Here is a 15,264-nt window from a genome sequence, read left to right on the forward strand (position 1 = left end):
TAGCTTCTTAGCCATGATTGGGTTCGTTCTTTTTATTGTTCCCTCTCCAAATCCCCAGATGGGTGTGCAGAGCTTTATTTCTGTGAACACATGCCATAGCACACATGGGACTAGATATGCACATACAGTGACATGAGTGTAGTATACACCCTGTCAGTTCCACCACCACCACTCCCAGCTATTAGCATTCCTATCCTTGCCTGGCTAGTGCACAGTACACGGGTGGAGCATTGTCCAAGGAGCCTCAACCCAGCTGGAACAGGGTGCCACTCCCTTGACCTTGAAAACTTTACCTGGATGTGTTCATACTGTCTCTATCACTCTCCTCCTGGGGGTTTAAGGGGGGGTGTACCCTTAGGGACAGGAGCCTCTTGATATGAACATTAGGAATAAGGATTATTTGGAATGCAGTCTGAATACACTATTCCCATTCTATTGCTATGTGACACTGTGCTTGGTGTGCTTGATGATGTTAGTTGGCAGGTGGGTTTGTCACCCATTTCTGTGGCCCTGCTTCCTTCTACCAGTGGGCTCAGGTGCCCTCATATTCCTGGTCTCCTCCCTTCTGCCTACTATTTCTTTTCACCCAAACTAGACCTGCCACAACCTGCTGCTCTCTACCTGACTCTTACTTGCTTGCCAGTACCTGCCTCACAGGCCAGCCCTGCACCACCTACTATGCCCCACTAGAGAGGGCAGAAGGGCACCGCCCCCAGTGCCAAAGCTAATCCACCCAAGAGGGCTTCCTAGCCTTTCTTATTGGAGTTAAAGACCAGGTATTCCTGTGAGTATGGTAGAGGTGTGGTGTGCAGGGTTCAGCAATCTTTGTAGGTCTCACCTGTTCTGTACAGGTAGGTGAGTCCAAGTGCAGGCTACAGACCATGTCTGGCTATTTGCAGTGATGCTAAGAGACCCAGTAATTCCATAAACCAGGAATCCTTCTCCGTTATTAAGTCATTCCCTCGCCTTTGCCTTTAAATTCTGCGTCTGCTCTGAAACCAAGCCCCTGTTTCCTTCATGGTCAGCCCCAGCACCCAAGTTCAAGCCTCGCGCGGCCCGGGGGGGGGGGGGGGGGGGGGAACGGACCCAGGGATGGTAGAGGCGGGAAAGGGGCGGGGACTGGGCAGGGACTAGAGAAGGGGGCGCGGTCTCTGTTCTGCCACCTTCCCCCCGGCGAGGAGCGCAGCCGCCGCCGCCGCCGTGTCCTCTCAGCCTTGCGCTGGGCACGCTGCCTCTGCCGCCGCAGCCCGGCCCAGGCGCGGAACCTGGGGCACTGGCCCCGTTGCCTGCCCACCCTTCGGCTGCAGCCGGCATGGGCAGCCACTGAGAGCGGGCACTCCTTCCCTCTGGCACCTCCCCTGGCCACCGGCCACTGGACTTCGGCCAGCAAGCCTCGGCCACCTCTAGTCCCCAGTCCGGCGCCTGGCACGGCCCTCCGCTCTGCTCCTCCGGCTCTGAGCATCGCGTTCCTGCCCCCCCCCGCCCGCGCCTGGGACACCTGGGTCCCCCGGCGGCCCTTAGGAGAGGGGCGGGGGGGGGTATGAAGCCGCTGGAGAAATTTTTGAAGAAGCAAACATCGCAGCTGGCGGGACGGACGGTGGCGGGAGGTCCTGGCGGGGGTCCGGGGAGCTGCGGCGGGCCTGGAGGGGGTGGGGGACCTGGCGGGGGCGGCGGTCCAGCCGGGGGACCGCGGCCGCTGCAGCGGCGTCAGAGTGTGTCTCGCCTGCTGCTCCCAGCTTTCCTCCGGGAGCCCCCAGCCGAGCCAGGGCTGGAACCGCCCGCTGAGGAAGAAGGGGGAGAGCCCGCGGGGGTCGCAGAGGAGCCGGTCAGCGGGGGACCCTGTTGGCTACAGCTAGAGGAGGTGCCAGGGCCAGGGTCGCTCGGGGGCGGGGGACCCCTGCGCTCCCCTTCTTCGTACTCCTCAGATGAACTGTCCCCAGGCGAGCCCCTCACTTCACCGCCCTGGGCGCCCCTGGGTGCTCCTGAGCTGCCGGAGCATCTTCTGAACCGGGTTCTGGAACGGCTGGCTGGAGGGGCCACCAGGGACAGCGGCGCCTCAGGTAAGAAGTCCACAGGCTCATCCATCCCAGAGCAGGGGGTGCCCCTGGTTCCTCTTCTTGCCCTTGGAGAGTGGGAATGGCCCTGAGCCTGGGTGTGGATTTGAGGGCTCCCCCTAAACCGGGTAGGGACTGAGCTAAGCCACAGACCCTGTCTCAAGCATAAGAGGAGCAGCAGTGCCCACCTTCATTCCCGTAGCTGTCTCACCCACCAGGGAAGAAGCTGAGCCTCCTCTCCTTCAGCTACCCTTCCCCTCCTCTGGACATTTTAGCCACAATCTCCCATGGGTCCCTGCTGTTGACTGCCTCCTCCTGTGCCCTTAAATTGGGACCTGACATATTAAAATGGAAGCTTCTGAGCTCAACCTGTGCCACCTTCGAATAGTGCCCAAGGCCTGAAAAACCTGACAGGAGTCCCTGACTGTGTAAAAGCCCCAGAGCACAGGCCAGCCCACTTGATAAATCAGCGTGGACAAGGCCCAAGCTGCCTTTGGGGGTTAGGCAAAGGCATCTTCCTTAGCAGCTTGGTAGGGGCTAGCATTATTTGGGGATGGACTCAGTGTTTGTGAAGAAAGGGGCCTCAGCATCAGGGCCTGTGCATCAGGGCCCTGCAACATCCAGGGGAGTTGGGGCTTTTCTGGCTCCCACCCTTCCGGTGTCAGGCCTTTGCTCTTGGCTGCTTTAAAAAATAATAACCACACCCTGAGAGGCTTATTCCCTAAATGATGATGCTATTTCACCCCTCCCCATCAGCACCTTACTAAGGGGCCTTTAAGAAAACTGAGTCCCAAATTACTGGTTAGTGCTGAGGTAGAAGACCTCGGACTCTTAGGTCCAACTCTAGACAGGCATTAAGCATAGGAGGGTCTGAGGTTTGAAGCCCAAGTTGAGACCCTAAAGATGGGTGAGGGATTACACTTTGCTCTTAGCCCTCTGCAAGGAACTCCAACCTAGGTGTGTGGAGTGGGACACCTCCCCTAGATTTTTTTCAAGGTCTGGGTCCTCTCCTTTGGCTCAGGCTACAGTTGCCCTGGGGAGCTGACACCTTTTGGATTTAATTAGAAAAATATCAGACACACACAGCTCTCCTAACCATAACTTCCCGCCTACACCACACACCCTGTGTCTCTATGACACATTCCCTGGGGAGGCTGTGCATTGGACCAGAGCCTGCTTTGGAAGAGACAGATGCCAAACTATAGCCCCCATATCAGCATCTCCCCCATTCTGTCCCATGCTCCTCTTTTGCTCTGTCTTTGCTTTCCTGTGAGATAAAGAGACCTCCTTATTCCTAGTCACTGTTCCTGGAGCTGGGGGTCAGGGCTGAGATATCTCTGACTTACTTCAGAATATAGCAGTGTAGCTAGGTAAAGAGGAAAAGAGAGAAACTCTCTTTGCCCTTCCACAGGGGGCTGGTGCTACAGACTCTGCTCTCTCCCCTGGGGTGAGGCTCCTGAATTGATTATTACCCATATTATCTGGCCAAGCAGGCTGGATCCCCAGAGTAACTGGTTTGGGAAAGCCCAAACCAGTCCCAGAGTGAATTGAGAATCAGCTTAAACTGCCACCCTGATACTTCCATTATAACCCGTGTTCTCAAGCCATTTTGGTTTCCTCCCAGGGCGTGTAGGAGGAAAGGGCTTACAGAAGGTCCTCCACACCTAGCCAGAGCCTCTCGAACATCTGGGCAGCCCCATCTGACCACTAGGTTCTACCCTGACACTTTGCCCTTCTTCCAACATATTGAGAAAAGAGCAAAGATGCAGGAATCGGGGTTCTTCCAGCTCCAGGCAAGTCCCTTCTAGCACTGGGCCTCAGTTTCTCATTTGTGAAATGAAAATGGTTGAAATAGATGATTTTGTGTTGGTTCTTCTTCATCTTCATAGCTAGAATTGATGGCCTGAGATGGTGAGCCAAGGTCTGTCAGAAGCCTTGGTTTTGTCCTGGAGCAGTGCCTGGGGACCTGGCCCTAACCTGTCCTGGTGAAGACACCTGGCTCCCTCCCTGTGCCCTGCCTGTGTGTGCCAGGAGACTTTGCCCCACCCCAGGACTGGCTGCGAGTCAGGGCGACCTTGTACCCGGCTGACTGGCTGAGCCAGGCCCAGACAGGGGTGTGGAAGGGAAAAGGGTGGTGAGAGGAGCCCCTCCCCTCCACCCTTCCATCATTAACCCTTGCATCTCTGGGCATCTAGAGTACACAAGCTTTCTATTTAAAGCCTCTGAGATCAAAGAGATGGCAGTCCCTCCCTCTCCATTTTAATGGGTCTTGTTCCCACCTGTCTGGGTAGAACTCAAAGTAGTGAGGTAGGGAGCAAGGAGGGGAGGAGGGATACATACACATACCACTGACCCTAACCTCTCTGTTTGGAAGTTCTCTTTGTCTAGAGACCCTTCTGTGGGCTACTTCATTTTTCAGGCAGTTCTCAGGCTTGGTGTGCTATCTGACCAACTTTCCACATATACCAAAGAGAAGTATGCGTTGCTGCCAAAGGCACACCTCCTTCCCTCCAGCTGCCTTGGCAGCTGCCAGCCCCACCCCCGCGACAGCTGCCCAGGATCTTCACACATGTGTGTGCACGTGTGCAGAGCATGACAAGGCAGGTGGCCGGGGCTCCAGCCTGCCTAAAGAGAACTTGCCCTTGGAGGCCAGAGAAGGAGTGTAGGATTTCCAGTCTGGTCCTAGAAGTGCTCTTCTGACATTCGTTGGCACCCATTGATCTCCACAGATATCTTGCTTGATGACATCGTCCTTACCCACTCCCTCTTCCTCCCAACGGAGAAATTTCTACAGGAACTACATCAGTAATATCCTTTTGTGGAATTTGTAAAAGATAGGCCAGGAGGCAGCCCATTTTCTCTATCCCACGTGTGACATCAGAGCTCAAGCTCTCCCCTAGAAAATATACCCAGCTTTTCAGTTCACCAGCTGTGTCTCTTTAGGTAGATCACCTCACCTCCAGGGGCTTCCAGTTCTTCTGTAAAATGGAGGTAAATAATACCTGCCCTGCCTACCTATGGCCTGCTGCGAAGATCAATCTGATAGTAGATGTGAGAGTTCTTTGGCAACTGCAAAGACCTGTATAGATGTAAGGTGTTATTATCCTAATAAGGGTGCCTCTCTTCCCACTGAATTATTCTTCTAAACATCTGGTTGTCCAGTGCATTATTACAGAGTCTGCTGTCAACATCAGGTCTTGGCTGGGCTTCAGTAGGAGACCCTGGGCAGTACAGATGAGCCACTGGCCAGCCTGTTCATTAGATCTCATATAAGCAGATAGCCTTTCACTGAGTTATTTTAGAACCTAATTCTTAATGTCAGGTCACTGAGTAAGTAGAATGTCTTAGATTCTCTTAGCAACATCAGGCCTCACAAAGCAATAAAGTCAGGTTTGTGGGTGCAACTGTAAGCTCTGGGCCCTGGGCTGGCCAGAGGATGGGATGGGTCTTGGGCAGGGTATTCGTAAGTGAAAAGCTAACAGGAAATGGATGTGATCAGGTGGATGCCATCACTACCTATTCTATGCAAAAACCTGGGCTGGCACAGGAGAAGGTCTTGGCTCCTAGAGAATATTTGGGGGTAGTTTAGCCTGTCATTGCTTCTCTTCCCAATTTCCTCAGGCTTGCCTGTCCATGGCTTTTTCTTGACTTAGTGGTCAGCTTTGTTCGGGCAGGGGTCCTGGAGGGCCCTGAGGGGCTAGGCCGGAAGCAGGCCTGTCTAGCCATGCTACTCCATTTCTTGGACACCTACCAAGGGCTGCTGCAGGAGGAAGAGGGGGCCGGCCACATCATCAAGGTGGGCCTGGGGAAGAAAAGGTGGGTGAGCAAGCTATTAGCTCTGGAAGGAAGCCCTTTTGAAGGAAACATACTCCTCAAGTTGGGTATCTGGAAGCAAAAGATGTTATTGGGTCTTGGATTATATGGTTCTTCTATGCTCAAAGGCATGGAGTCCCTGCCCTGGCCCTTGCAGAAAGAGGTACCTGGAATGAAACCCCTGTCCTCCTCTTCTCAGGACCTCTACCTGCTGATTATGAAGGATGAATCCCTTTACCAAGACCTCCGAGAGGAAACACTGAGGCTGCACCAGCTTGTGGAGACAGTGGAGCTGAAGTGAGGGAAAATGGGTTGCTGGAGTGGTCAGGAAAGAGGTCCCCTGAATTCCTCTATTACAGGGGCTACCTCTGGTTCTTTGGCTCAACATAGTGTTGTTGTTGTCCTGTGAATGTGTGTGTATATGTGTGTGTGTATGTATGTGTGTATGTATGAGTATGTGTGAATATGTGTTTTGTACCAGGGATTGAAACCAGAGGTGCTTAACCACTGAGCAATATCCTCAGCCCTTTTTATGTTTTATTTTGAGACAGAGTCTTGCTTAGGGCCTTGCTAAGTTGCTGAGGCTGGCTGTGAACTTGCAATCCTCCTGCCTCAGCCTCCTGAGTTGTTGGGATTACAGTTGTGCACCACTGCACCTGACTTCAATATGGTTTTATTTTAGCCCCTTTCTCTTACTGAAGGGTGACACAGAGCACTGTGTCCAGTCATTTTTATTGTCCATTCACCCATCCATTTGCCTGTTAATCCAGTGGTGAACTAGTTAATATTTAACAACTAATGCTCAGGAGAAAGAGCCTTGATTCTTAGCTTTTGCTGATTCCATGGCATAAATTCTGTCATCGTTTTTGATTTTAAGCTACTGACATGATGTCATTGAATATGGAATAGAGAAGAGATGTGTGTGGTAGCTAAATGTTATATAGCATTTCCACAGTACTGATACACTAGAGGTAAAAATCTCAAAAGCACAGATAATAATAAACTGTACCAAAACAATTAGCATACTTCCTTTTATGTAATAATTTATTTGAGCACATGTTTATAAAATGTGTGTTTATACACACATACATGCAAATTTTAATGGCTGTGTTAAACATAAGTTGGCAAAATCCCTCAAAATTGAACTCGTGAGCTGCCTTCAGGACTCCACTGCATTTCTTCATCCCTTCTGTCCTTTCAGTTTTCTCTTTTCCATTCCCACCACCATGGCCCTTGTATAGGCCTCTTTAACTCTCACTTGGATTTTCTTTTCTTTTCTTTTTTTTTTTTGATACCGGGGATTAAACCCAGAGGTACTTAATCATTGAGCCATGTCCCCAGCCCTATTCTTTTTAATTTTTTTAAATTGTCAATGGACCTTTATTTTATTTATTTATATGTGGTGCTGAGAATTGAACCCAGTGCCTCACACATGCTAGGCAAGTGCTCTACCACTGAGCCACAAACCCAGCCCTCCCTATCCCTTTTTTATAGTTTATTTAGAGACAGGGTTTCACTAAGTTGCTAAGGGTCTTGCTAAGTTGACGAGGCTGGCTTTGAACTCACAATCCTCCTGCCTCAGCCTCCTGAGCTGCTGGGACTACAGGTGTGTGCCACCACACCCAGCTCTTACCTGGATTATTGCCGCAGCCTCCTACTCAGGGCTTCAGCTTGTGGCCTTGCATATTTCTCCCTTTCTTTACATTGACAACAGAGAGATCTTTCAAACTTGTATAAACAATACCATCACACTCCTGTTCCAAAAGCATCCACACTCTCTCACTACCTCTAAGACAAAGCTAAACATCTGAACACAGCATTCAACACCCTTCTCTTTCTGCCTTCTGTTGATCCTTCCCACCTCATATCCCACATCTTTTTCTACCCTTGACACTCCCTATATAGCCCACCATTCTCTCAACTCCTGTGCTTTCCCAGATTCCTGCTGTTGCTTATATCATACACCCAGAATGCCTTCCTCCCACCTCTTTCACTTCCTGTTGTCCTTCAAGGCCTAGGTCAAATGCCATCTTCTCCATGAAAGTGTCACACAGATCCTCCTTTTAGGAATAGCTTTCAACATCTCTCTCCTGTGCCTTTTTCACATCACCAATACCTCCTGCCTGGTGTTAGAAGTAGCTGTATGCACGTCTGTCTCCCTCCCAGATTGTGAAGTCCTTGTTGGCAAAATTCAGAAAACATCTGATGGCCTACTACCTACCATGTGCCAAGCAGTGTGCTAGGCCCTGGAGGATAAAAAAAAAAAAAAATTCAGTAAGAACAAATCCCAGTCCTCAAAAGTTCTCAGTCTCATAGAGGAAATAAGACATGAACATAAGCAATAATGTCCCAATATTTACAGCATTTGAGGCAAGCAAGTGACCTTTCCTGGTGGGGGGGTGGATCAGAGAAGAACTGGTGGAAAAAGTGGCATTTGATTTGGGTCACTTGGTCACTTGTCCCATGCTGGTCATTGTCTTCTCTTCTGATCCCTTTAACCACTTTCTGAAAGTGGAGCTGGTATGTCCTTGACCCAATTCTAATATCCTTGCTTAATGTTGCCTGCTTAGTACTCCAAATGCCCAGCAGAGCTTGCTGATGCCCCACTGTGTCTGTACCAGGATCCCAGAGGAGAGCCAGCCACCCAGCAAGCAGGTAAAGCCACTCTTCCGCCATTTCCGTCGGATAGATTCCTGTCTCCAGACCCGAGTGGCTTTTCGGGGCTCAGATGAGAGTGAGTATCACCATTAGAAAAGGCAGGGCTTCCCAAGTGACTCGGGAGGATTGTGGGGTATCTGGGTCTTGGGTACCATCAGAGGAGTCTCCTGTGTAGTGGAAGTAGATAGTACACTTATCTTCAGAGGCCAGCCTCTGGTATAGAACAGAGGTGCCCTGGAGGGGCTGGTAACTACCTGTGTTGAAAAGCTGTTTTCCTGTCTCTGTGCAGTCTTCTGCCGAGTCTACATGCCTGACCACTCTTACGTGACCATACGTAGCCGTCTCTCAGCATCTGTGCAGGACATTCTGGGCTCTGTGACAGAGAAGCTGCAGTATTCAGAGGAGCCCGCAGGGCGTGAGGATTCCCTCATTCTGGTAGCTGTGGCTTCCTCAGGAGGTAAGGGTCAGTGCCCTGGGGCTGAGACAAAGACTGAATTCTAGGTCTTTGCTACTCAAAGTATGATCCTGAGACAAGCCTCATGTGCATCTCCTGGGAGCATTTTAAAAAATCTCAGACCCTACCCCAGACTTTCTGGATCAGAATCTCCATTTGGCTAAAAAAGACTTCTGGGGGATTAAAGTTTGGGAAGCAATAGCCCAGTACCCTGGGATTCTGATTTGAGTGCTGCCTCTCACTCACCTGGGGGATTGGGTTCTAGTTCTTTTTTCAGGGTAAAGACAGGGTGGTAGGGCATGGCGGCACATGCATGTAATCCCAGCTGCACAGGAGACTGAAACAGGAGGATCACAAAGTCAAGGCCAGCCTGGGAAATGTAGCGAGACCCTGTCTCAAAAACTATAAATGGCTGGTATATAGCTCGGTGGTAGAGCACTTGCCTAGCGTATGCTAGGCCCTGGGTTCAGTCCCCAGTACCACAAAAACAACACAAAAAGATGCAGGGGTTCTAATCTCTGTGGGGAGACAGAAGGCCTGCAGTGTATCTTATTTTCCTCTAAGAAAAAAAGTCCTGCCTTTCCAATGTCAAAGGGACAAAAGAATGAGGGAAGGAAAAAAAAAAGCTATGAAAGAATGTTGGAGGTTAAAAAAAAGGAAGATTACGAATGCAAAAATAATAAATATGATAAGTATGGCAGATAAATATGGCATCAACTGGTGACAGCATGAGTCCCACTGGTCTAGAATGTGTCAGTGCAGGGCTAGGTGTTCTGGATGCGAAAGGAGACAGGGTCTGGGATGTGTGAGGGAAGGGGTGGGGGGCGCTAAGCAGCCTGTTCTCCTGCAGAGAAGGTCCTTCTCCAGCCTACTGAGGACTGTGTTTTCACCACACTGGGCATCAACAGCCACCTGTTTGCCTGTACTCGGGACAGTTATGAGGCCCTGGTAAGACAAGGTTTTGGCTGGGAGCAAGGGCTGAGGGGGCACTGTGAACAGTCCCTCACCCTGCCACCAGGAGCCCAGCCCCTCTGTCCCTGCCTGTCACAGGTACCCCTCCCTGAAGAGATCCAGGTCTCCCCTGGAGACACAGAGATCCACCGAGTGGAGCCGGAGGACGTTGCCAACCACCTTACTGCCTTCCATTGGGAGTTATTCCGATGTGTGCATGAGGTGGGGACTGAGGCTGGTGCTGGGCGTGAGGCGGGAGAAATGAGCCAATGGGAGTCAGTGTTCATAGCAGACCCTCCTGGTTAGATGGCTCAATTGCAGCATGCCCTTGGGCAATGCACAGCCAGGACCTCCTCAAGCCTTTGTCTTCTCAAAAAATGGCAGAGAGAGACTCCATACCTGAGTGATTTAGGGCCAAAGCACAGCTTACCCAGAAACTGACTCAGGGTAATTTTAAAATATTCACTGTTAAAAGAATTTTTTAAAAAAGGTAAGCGACAATAATGTCTCTCGGGTGGTTGTCTTGAGGAGAAGTCAGCCTTTAGCAGGTGCCTGGCACCTAGTAAATGCTCAATAGATGGTAATATCCTATTAACCTTGGTTCTCTCTCGCTTCTTGTCCCCCCCCCCCCTCCCCGCTCACGCTCTGGGCTCCTGCCTCCTGCATCTCCTCGCGCCCTACGCTGCCATCTTCCCACCCATGCCCTGACACCTCGGTGGCCCCTCCGTCACTGCGGGTGTAGCTGGAGTTCGTGGACTACGTGTTCCACGGGGAGCGCGGTCGCCGGGAGACCGCCAACTTGGAGCTGCTGCTGCAGCGGTGCAGCGAGGTCACGCACTGGGTGGCTACGGAGGTGCTGCTCTGTGAGGCCCCGGGCAAGCGCGCGCAGCTGCTCAAGAAGTTCATCAAAATCGCAGCCATGTGAGTGTGGCCAGCCGCGGCGGGGCGAGGGGCACACAGAGGCTCGGCAGCGGCAAGCTGCCAGATGCCCCCCTAACCCTGCCCCGCACTCCTCAGCTGCAAGCAGAACCAGGACCTGCTGTCCTTCTACGCTGTGGTCATGGGGCTGGACAACGCCGCCGTGAGCCGCCTGCGGCTCACCTGGGAGGTGAGGAACCACCTTCCTTCCTTCTCTTGCCACGGAGCTAGCTCAGTCATCCCATTTCAGGGATCTTGGCTTCTGGGGGGCTCACCCCAGTTCGTCTCCTGTGATTACAAATAGTCTTTGTGCTGGTTGGAAGCAGGCGCCCTCTTCTGGCAACTATAGCCCCAGGTCACAGCTTGTGTCACATCTTCTTGGTGCAAATTGGTAAAAAGCCAAATTCCCAGACTGAGAGGAACTGACCTTAGGAGTAGGGCTGAGTTTCAGCCAGCAACCAGGTGGCTTTGCTATGCTCCTTGTCATAGTACATGCATGAGCAGAAGTCTCTCTTTCCCCAGAAAAATTCAGTCCTCTGGGTTCTTTCAACTTCTGGACTTTTCCAAGGACTGACTGCTTCCCCACCCACTGGCTTCCCACCACTGAGCAAGATATGCCAGCCCTTTCCCTGAGCAAGATATGCCAGCCCTTTCCCCTTCTAATGCTGGGAATTAGTCAGATGTTCCTGTGATATCCCAGGTGCTCCACTCTGACATCTCTTCTTCTTCCTTCAAACTCTGCAGAAGCTGCCAGGGAAATTCAAGAACTTGTTCCGCAAATTTGAGAACCTGACAGTGAGTGGGTTTGGCTCTTTCCACTGCCCTTGGACTTTCATCCCTGTTCTCGTAAACCCTCTGCCTTTAGCTTCCTTTTCAAGGTTTTTAATGCCTGGGACACTGCTCCTCTACCCACCATGCAGGAAGGGGAAGGGTGGAAGTATTGCTACCCTGTTTTCCTTGGAGGAGGGGAGGAGAGCAATAAGCCCCTCCCTGTCACACACCCAGCTAGACACCCACACACCCCTCTAGCTGATTGGGCAGGGAGATGAGGGAGAGAGTGGGAGACATGTTTGGGGTACACTGAGCCCATCTGTCTCTTATCCCTCTTCTGTGGAATGCTAGGATCCTTGCAGGAACCACAAAAGCTATCGAGAAGTGATCTCCAAAATGAAGCCCCCTGTGATTCCCTTCGTACCTCTGATCCTCAAAGGTGAGAGAGTCACTGCCACACTGTGGTTCTCCTCTCCACATTTCCTTCTCCCAAGCCCCAGTTCTGACTCTCAGTCCCCTCTCAGCTCAGCTCTATGTGTCCTACTGAGGAGACTTCCAGATTGAAGTATAGACTGGCATAAAGGACCCTCCCCCAGGGGGAGGGTCCTATATGCCATGGCCCTTTGGACTTCCTCTCCTCTGTGTGCCTCAAATTTGACTCTCTTCTTACCCTAGACCTGACATTCCTACACGAGGGGAGTAAGACCCTCATAGATGGCTTGGTGAACATTGAGAAGCTGGTGAGTAGTTCTGCCAACTCTCTGTCCATGAGTGAGGGGCTTTGTCCTCCCCCTCTCTCCTGTCACCTTCCTAAAATAGAAGTCTTCCTCCATGGTACCCAGCTTGCCTAACAGACTCTCAACTGTCTCCCTGGTGGCATCACTGTGGCAACCCACCCATGGGTGGCAAAGCTGACAGGCCGCTTGGGGGCAACTCTACCCGCCAACCCACCTGGTACCCACCTACACCCTCTCCTTTGGTCCTTCAAAAACCCTTCAGAACTGGGAACTTGAGAGAGTAAAACCAACAGAGTTGGAGAATGGAGGTGGGGGGTGTGTAAGGGGGAAGCATCTTTCTGTGCCCTTTTCAGGGCTTATTTCTTGTCATCTCCCAGCATTCAGTGGCCGAGAAAGTGAGGACAATCCGTAAATACCGGAGCCGGCCCCTCTGTGAGTGCCTAGTACCCAGGATTCTAAGAGGGTTTTGGGTGGAGCGCTGGCTGAGTGGGAAGGTTAAGGGGACCTCTGTCCTTAAACATGTTTTTACTTACACGGGTCGGGTCCGTCCTCCATTTTCTCCTTGTACCTCCTGCCAAACACCTATCCTAATCTTAATGTTTTGCCTGGTGTATGGAGAGGAAGAAGGGAGGCTGGGAGCCTGACTGCCTCTCCCTCCCTGCCCCTCAGGCCTGGACATGGAGGCCTCCCCTCACCACCTGCAGACAAAGGCCTATGTGCGCCAGTTCCAGGTCATCGACAACCAGAACCTCCTCTTCGAGCTCTCCTACAAGCTGGAGGCTAATAGTCAGTGAAAATGGAGGGGCTGGGCTGCCCCCACCAGAGTCCTTGGCACCTGGCACTCAAGCACTTTGCACAATGTCCCAACAAATGCACATGGAATATATTTCCCCTGGAGCAACTTCCTGCCCCATGGGGAAGAGTCAGATGGACTTACCTGGATTCATAAGCTCATAAGCTTATTCATCCTTCTGAAATCCCTTTACCCTTGCTCTTTCACGCCCCAACTACACTAGGTGTGTTCCTGCCTTTTTGAGGAAAAGGGGATAGAGTGCTCCTTCCTCTGTCACCTCCCAGTGAGGTCTGTTCCAGAGATGGCATTTCCAGCCTCTTCTTCCCAAGCAGCAACTCACAAGACAGGCATTGTGGGAGGCACTGGCAGCTTTCTTCCCCACTGCCTGTCTGGCTTCCCCTTAGTCAGGGTTGGGAGCCCTGGATGTATCCCTGGGATTATTATTGTGTGTGTGTGTGTGTGTGTGTGTGTCCGTGTCCCCTCTCGGGGAGCAGGAGTGCATCTGGCGATGGAGGGAGGGTGTTATGTGTGCTGGGGGGATTTTTCCTTCTGTTTGGTGCTACCCTTGTCTGCTCTGCCCTTGGGACAGCGTGGTGTGCTCCCCCACCCACCCCCGCTTAGTGCCTCCTGCTGCCCTGCATGCCCAGGCTTGTGAGCCAAGCTGCTCCCAAGGGCAAAGAGCAGCAGCAGGTGGGAGGGTTACCCATCAGCCCTGTGAGTCTCCCACCCAGACCTCCCCAAGATCCCTAGATGGGCTCTCATGAGACAGTAAAAGATGCTCAGGGAAACACAGGCCTAAGCTGCCTATAGGACCCTTCCTCTGCCTTGCAGAGGGGCACAGCAGTCTCAGGAGTTAGGGGTGCCTGCTCTCCATACTCCTGCTCTTTGGGGTGTCTCTTTGCTAACAAGGGCATTGTCATCCCCCTTCTGGCTCTTGTATCTGATGCTAACAACACAGTCTCTGTCCCTTTCTCCCAGTCTTGACACCCCTTGGTCCTCCCCATAGAGCTGGGTGGGGTGGATCTCTGTAAAATAACAGGACGGGCAGATTCCTGAAAGTGGGGAGAGAAGGAGCAGGCAGAGACTGTAGAGGTGAAACTGGACTCTGACAAAGCCTTTGTTACCTCTATCTCTGCTCCCTCTCCCATTATAGGGCTCCAGGGCTGCGGGGTGCAGGGGCTCCTGGCAGCTACTGGGTGAGGTTTCCTGGCACAGCCTCACCCGCCTTCCTGGCACCACTCTTTCCCTTTTGAATAGGCAGTGGTGGCAGTGGCAGCAGTAAAAGTGGCTGCTGCTCCTGCTCTGGGGTGTATATATTTTTTACCCAAAGCTCTGGAATTGTAAATTTATTTTTTAAAACTCAAAGAGGGAAAGAGCCTTGTATAATATGTAAACATTGTATCATAGGTTATGTTGTACAGTCCCTTTTATACAGCAGTCTGGTTCCTGTTTCAAAAACTATCTGTGGACATACACAGGCACCATGCCCCACCCACCCACTGCAACCCTCACAGTGACCATGGCCCCTCCTACACCCTGCAACTGCTGATGCCTGCTTCTATCCCTGCAGCCCCGGACTTTCCATCCTTCCTCCTGAACCCTCTCAGCAGCCTTCTCGCTTCAGTTCCCCACCCCTCCTTGAACGTGGTAACCCCCTGGCTGCTTGCCCCTTGCCTTGACACTGCCCTGCTGCTTTCCAGGGGCTCGCCAGCCCACACCCCACTTCCCACAGCTTTAACAGAGTGAACTGTGTGTATTGTACAGGCTCAGTTGTCATTGAAGAATCTGCTGGGTGGAGAGAAAGCCCATAAAGTCTATGAATCAACTGCCTGCTGTTCTCCGTTCTGTTTCTCTGAGGCTGGGGAAAGACTGAGGGATGGGAGAGGGAATGGCCTCTCAGGGCTCAAGGCCCCTCAGCAGGACTGTCTGGAGTGACTTGGAAAGTGTGGGTGAGAGGAAAAGGAGCCAGCCTCACAAGACCTGTCACTAGTGACTAGAACTTGGAAGAGTGGACATTTTTGTTCTTACATGGTATAGGTATGTGATGTTTAATGCTAACTCTGTAAGGTAGAAGATGGAGACTGAGCAGCCCCAGAAGAAGATCCAAGTTATAGG

At 51.9% G+C, this 15,264-nt stretch overlaps 1 protein-coding gene across 1 annotated transcript; it reads left to right on the forward strand.

Moving 5' to 3' along the window:
• The first annotated feature begins 1,540 nt into the window (after positions 1 to 1,540).
• Positions 1,541 to 13,350, forward strand: Rapgefl1 (Rap guanine nucleotide exchange factor like 1). The gene is made up of 15 exons (XM_027923154.2): positions 1,541 to 2,060; positions 4,784 to 4,862; positions 5,715 to 5,850; positions 6,067 to 6,164; positions 8,489 to 8,601; positions 8,815 to 8,982; positions 9,830 to 9,927; positions 10,030 to 10,152; positions 10,673 to 10,851; positions 10,948 to 11,038; positions 11,593 to 11,643; positions 11,971 to 12,058; positions 12,295 to 12,359; positions 12,734 to 12,788; positions 13,026 to 13,350. The coding sequence occupies exons 1-15, from the start codon at positions 1,541 to 1,543 to the stop codon at positions 13,148 to 13,150; spliced, it is 1,989 nt and encodes a 662-aa protein (XP_027778955.1). The 3' UTR covers positions 13,151 to 13,350.
• The last annotated feature ends 1,914 nt before the right edge of the window (positions 13,351 to 15,264 follow it).

The sequence above is a fragment of the Marmota flaviventris genome, chromosome 17 (assembly GCF_047511675.1).
Source record: "Marmota flaviventris isolate mMarFla1 chromosome 17, mMarFla1.hap1, whole genome shotgun sequence".
Classification (NCBI taxonomy): Eukaryota; Metazoa; Chordata; class Mammalia; order Rodentia; family Sciuridae; genus Marmota; species Marmota flaviventris.

Excerpts from the sequence above, each read along its gene's own strand:
- Rapgefl1 (XM_027923154.2), top strand. The coding sequence starts at position 1,541 with ATGAAGCCGCTGGAGAAATTTTTGAAGAAGCAAACATCGCAGCTGGCG. Across the intron at positions 4,863-5,714 it reads CTACAGGAACTACATCAGTA|CTTTGTTCGGGCAGGGGTCC; the intron begins ATATCCTTTTGT and ends CTTAGTGGTCAG. Across the intron at positions 11,039-11,592 it reads GCCTGCGGCTCACCTGGGAG|AAGCTGCCAGGGAAATTCAA; the intron begins GTGAGGAACCAC and ends CAAACTCTGCAG.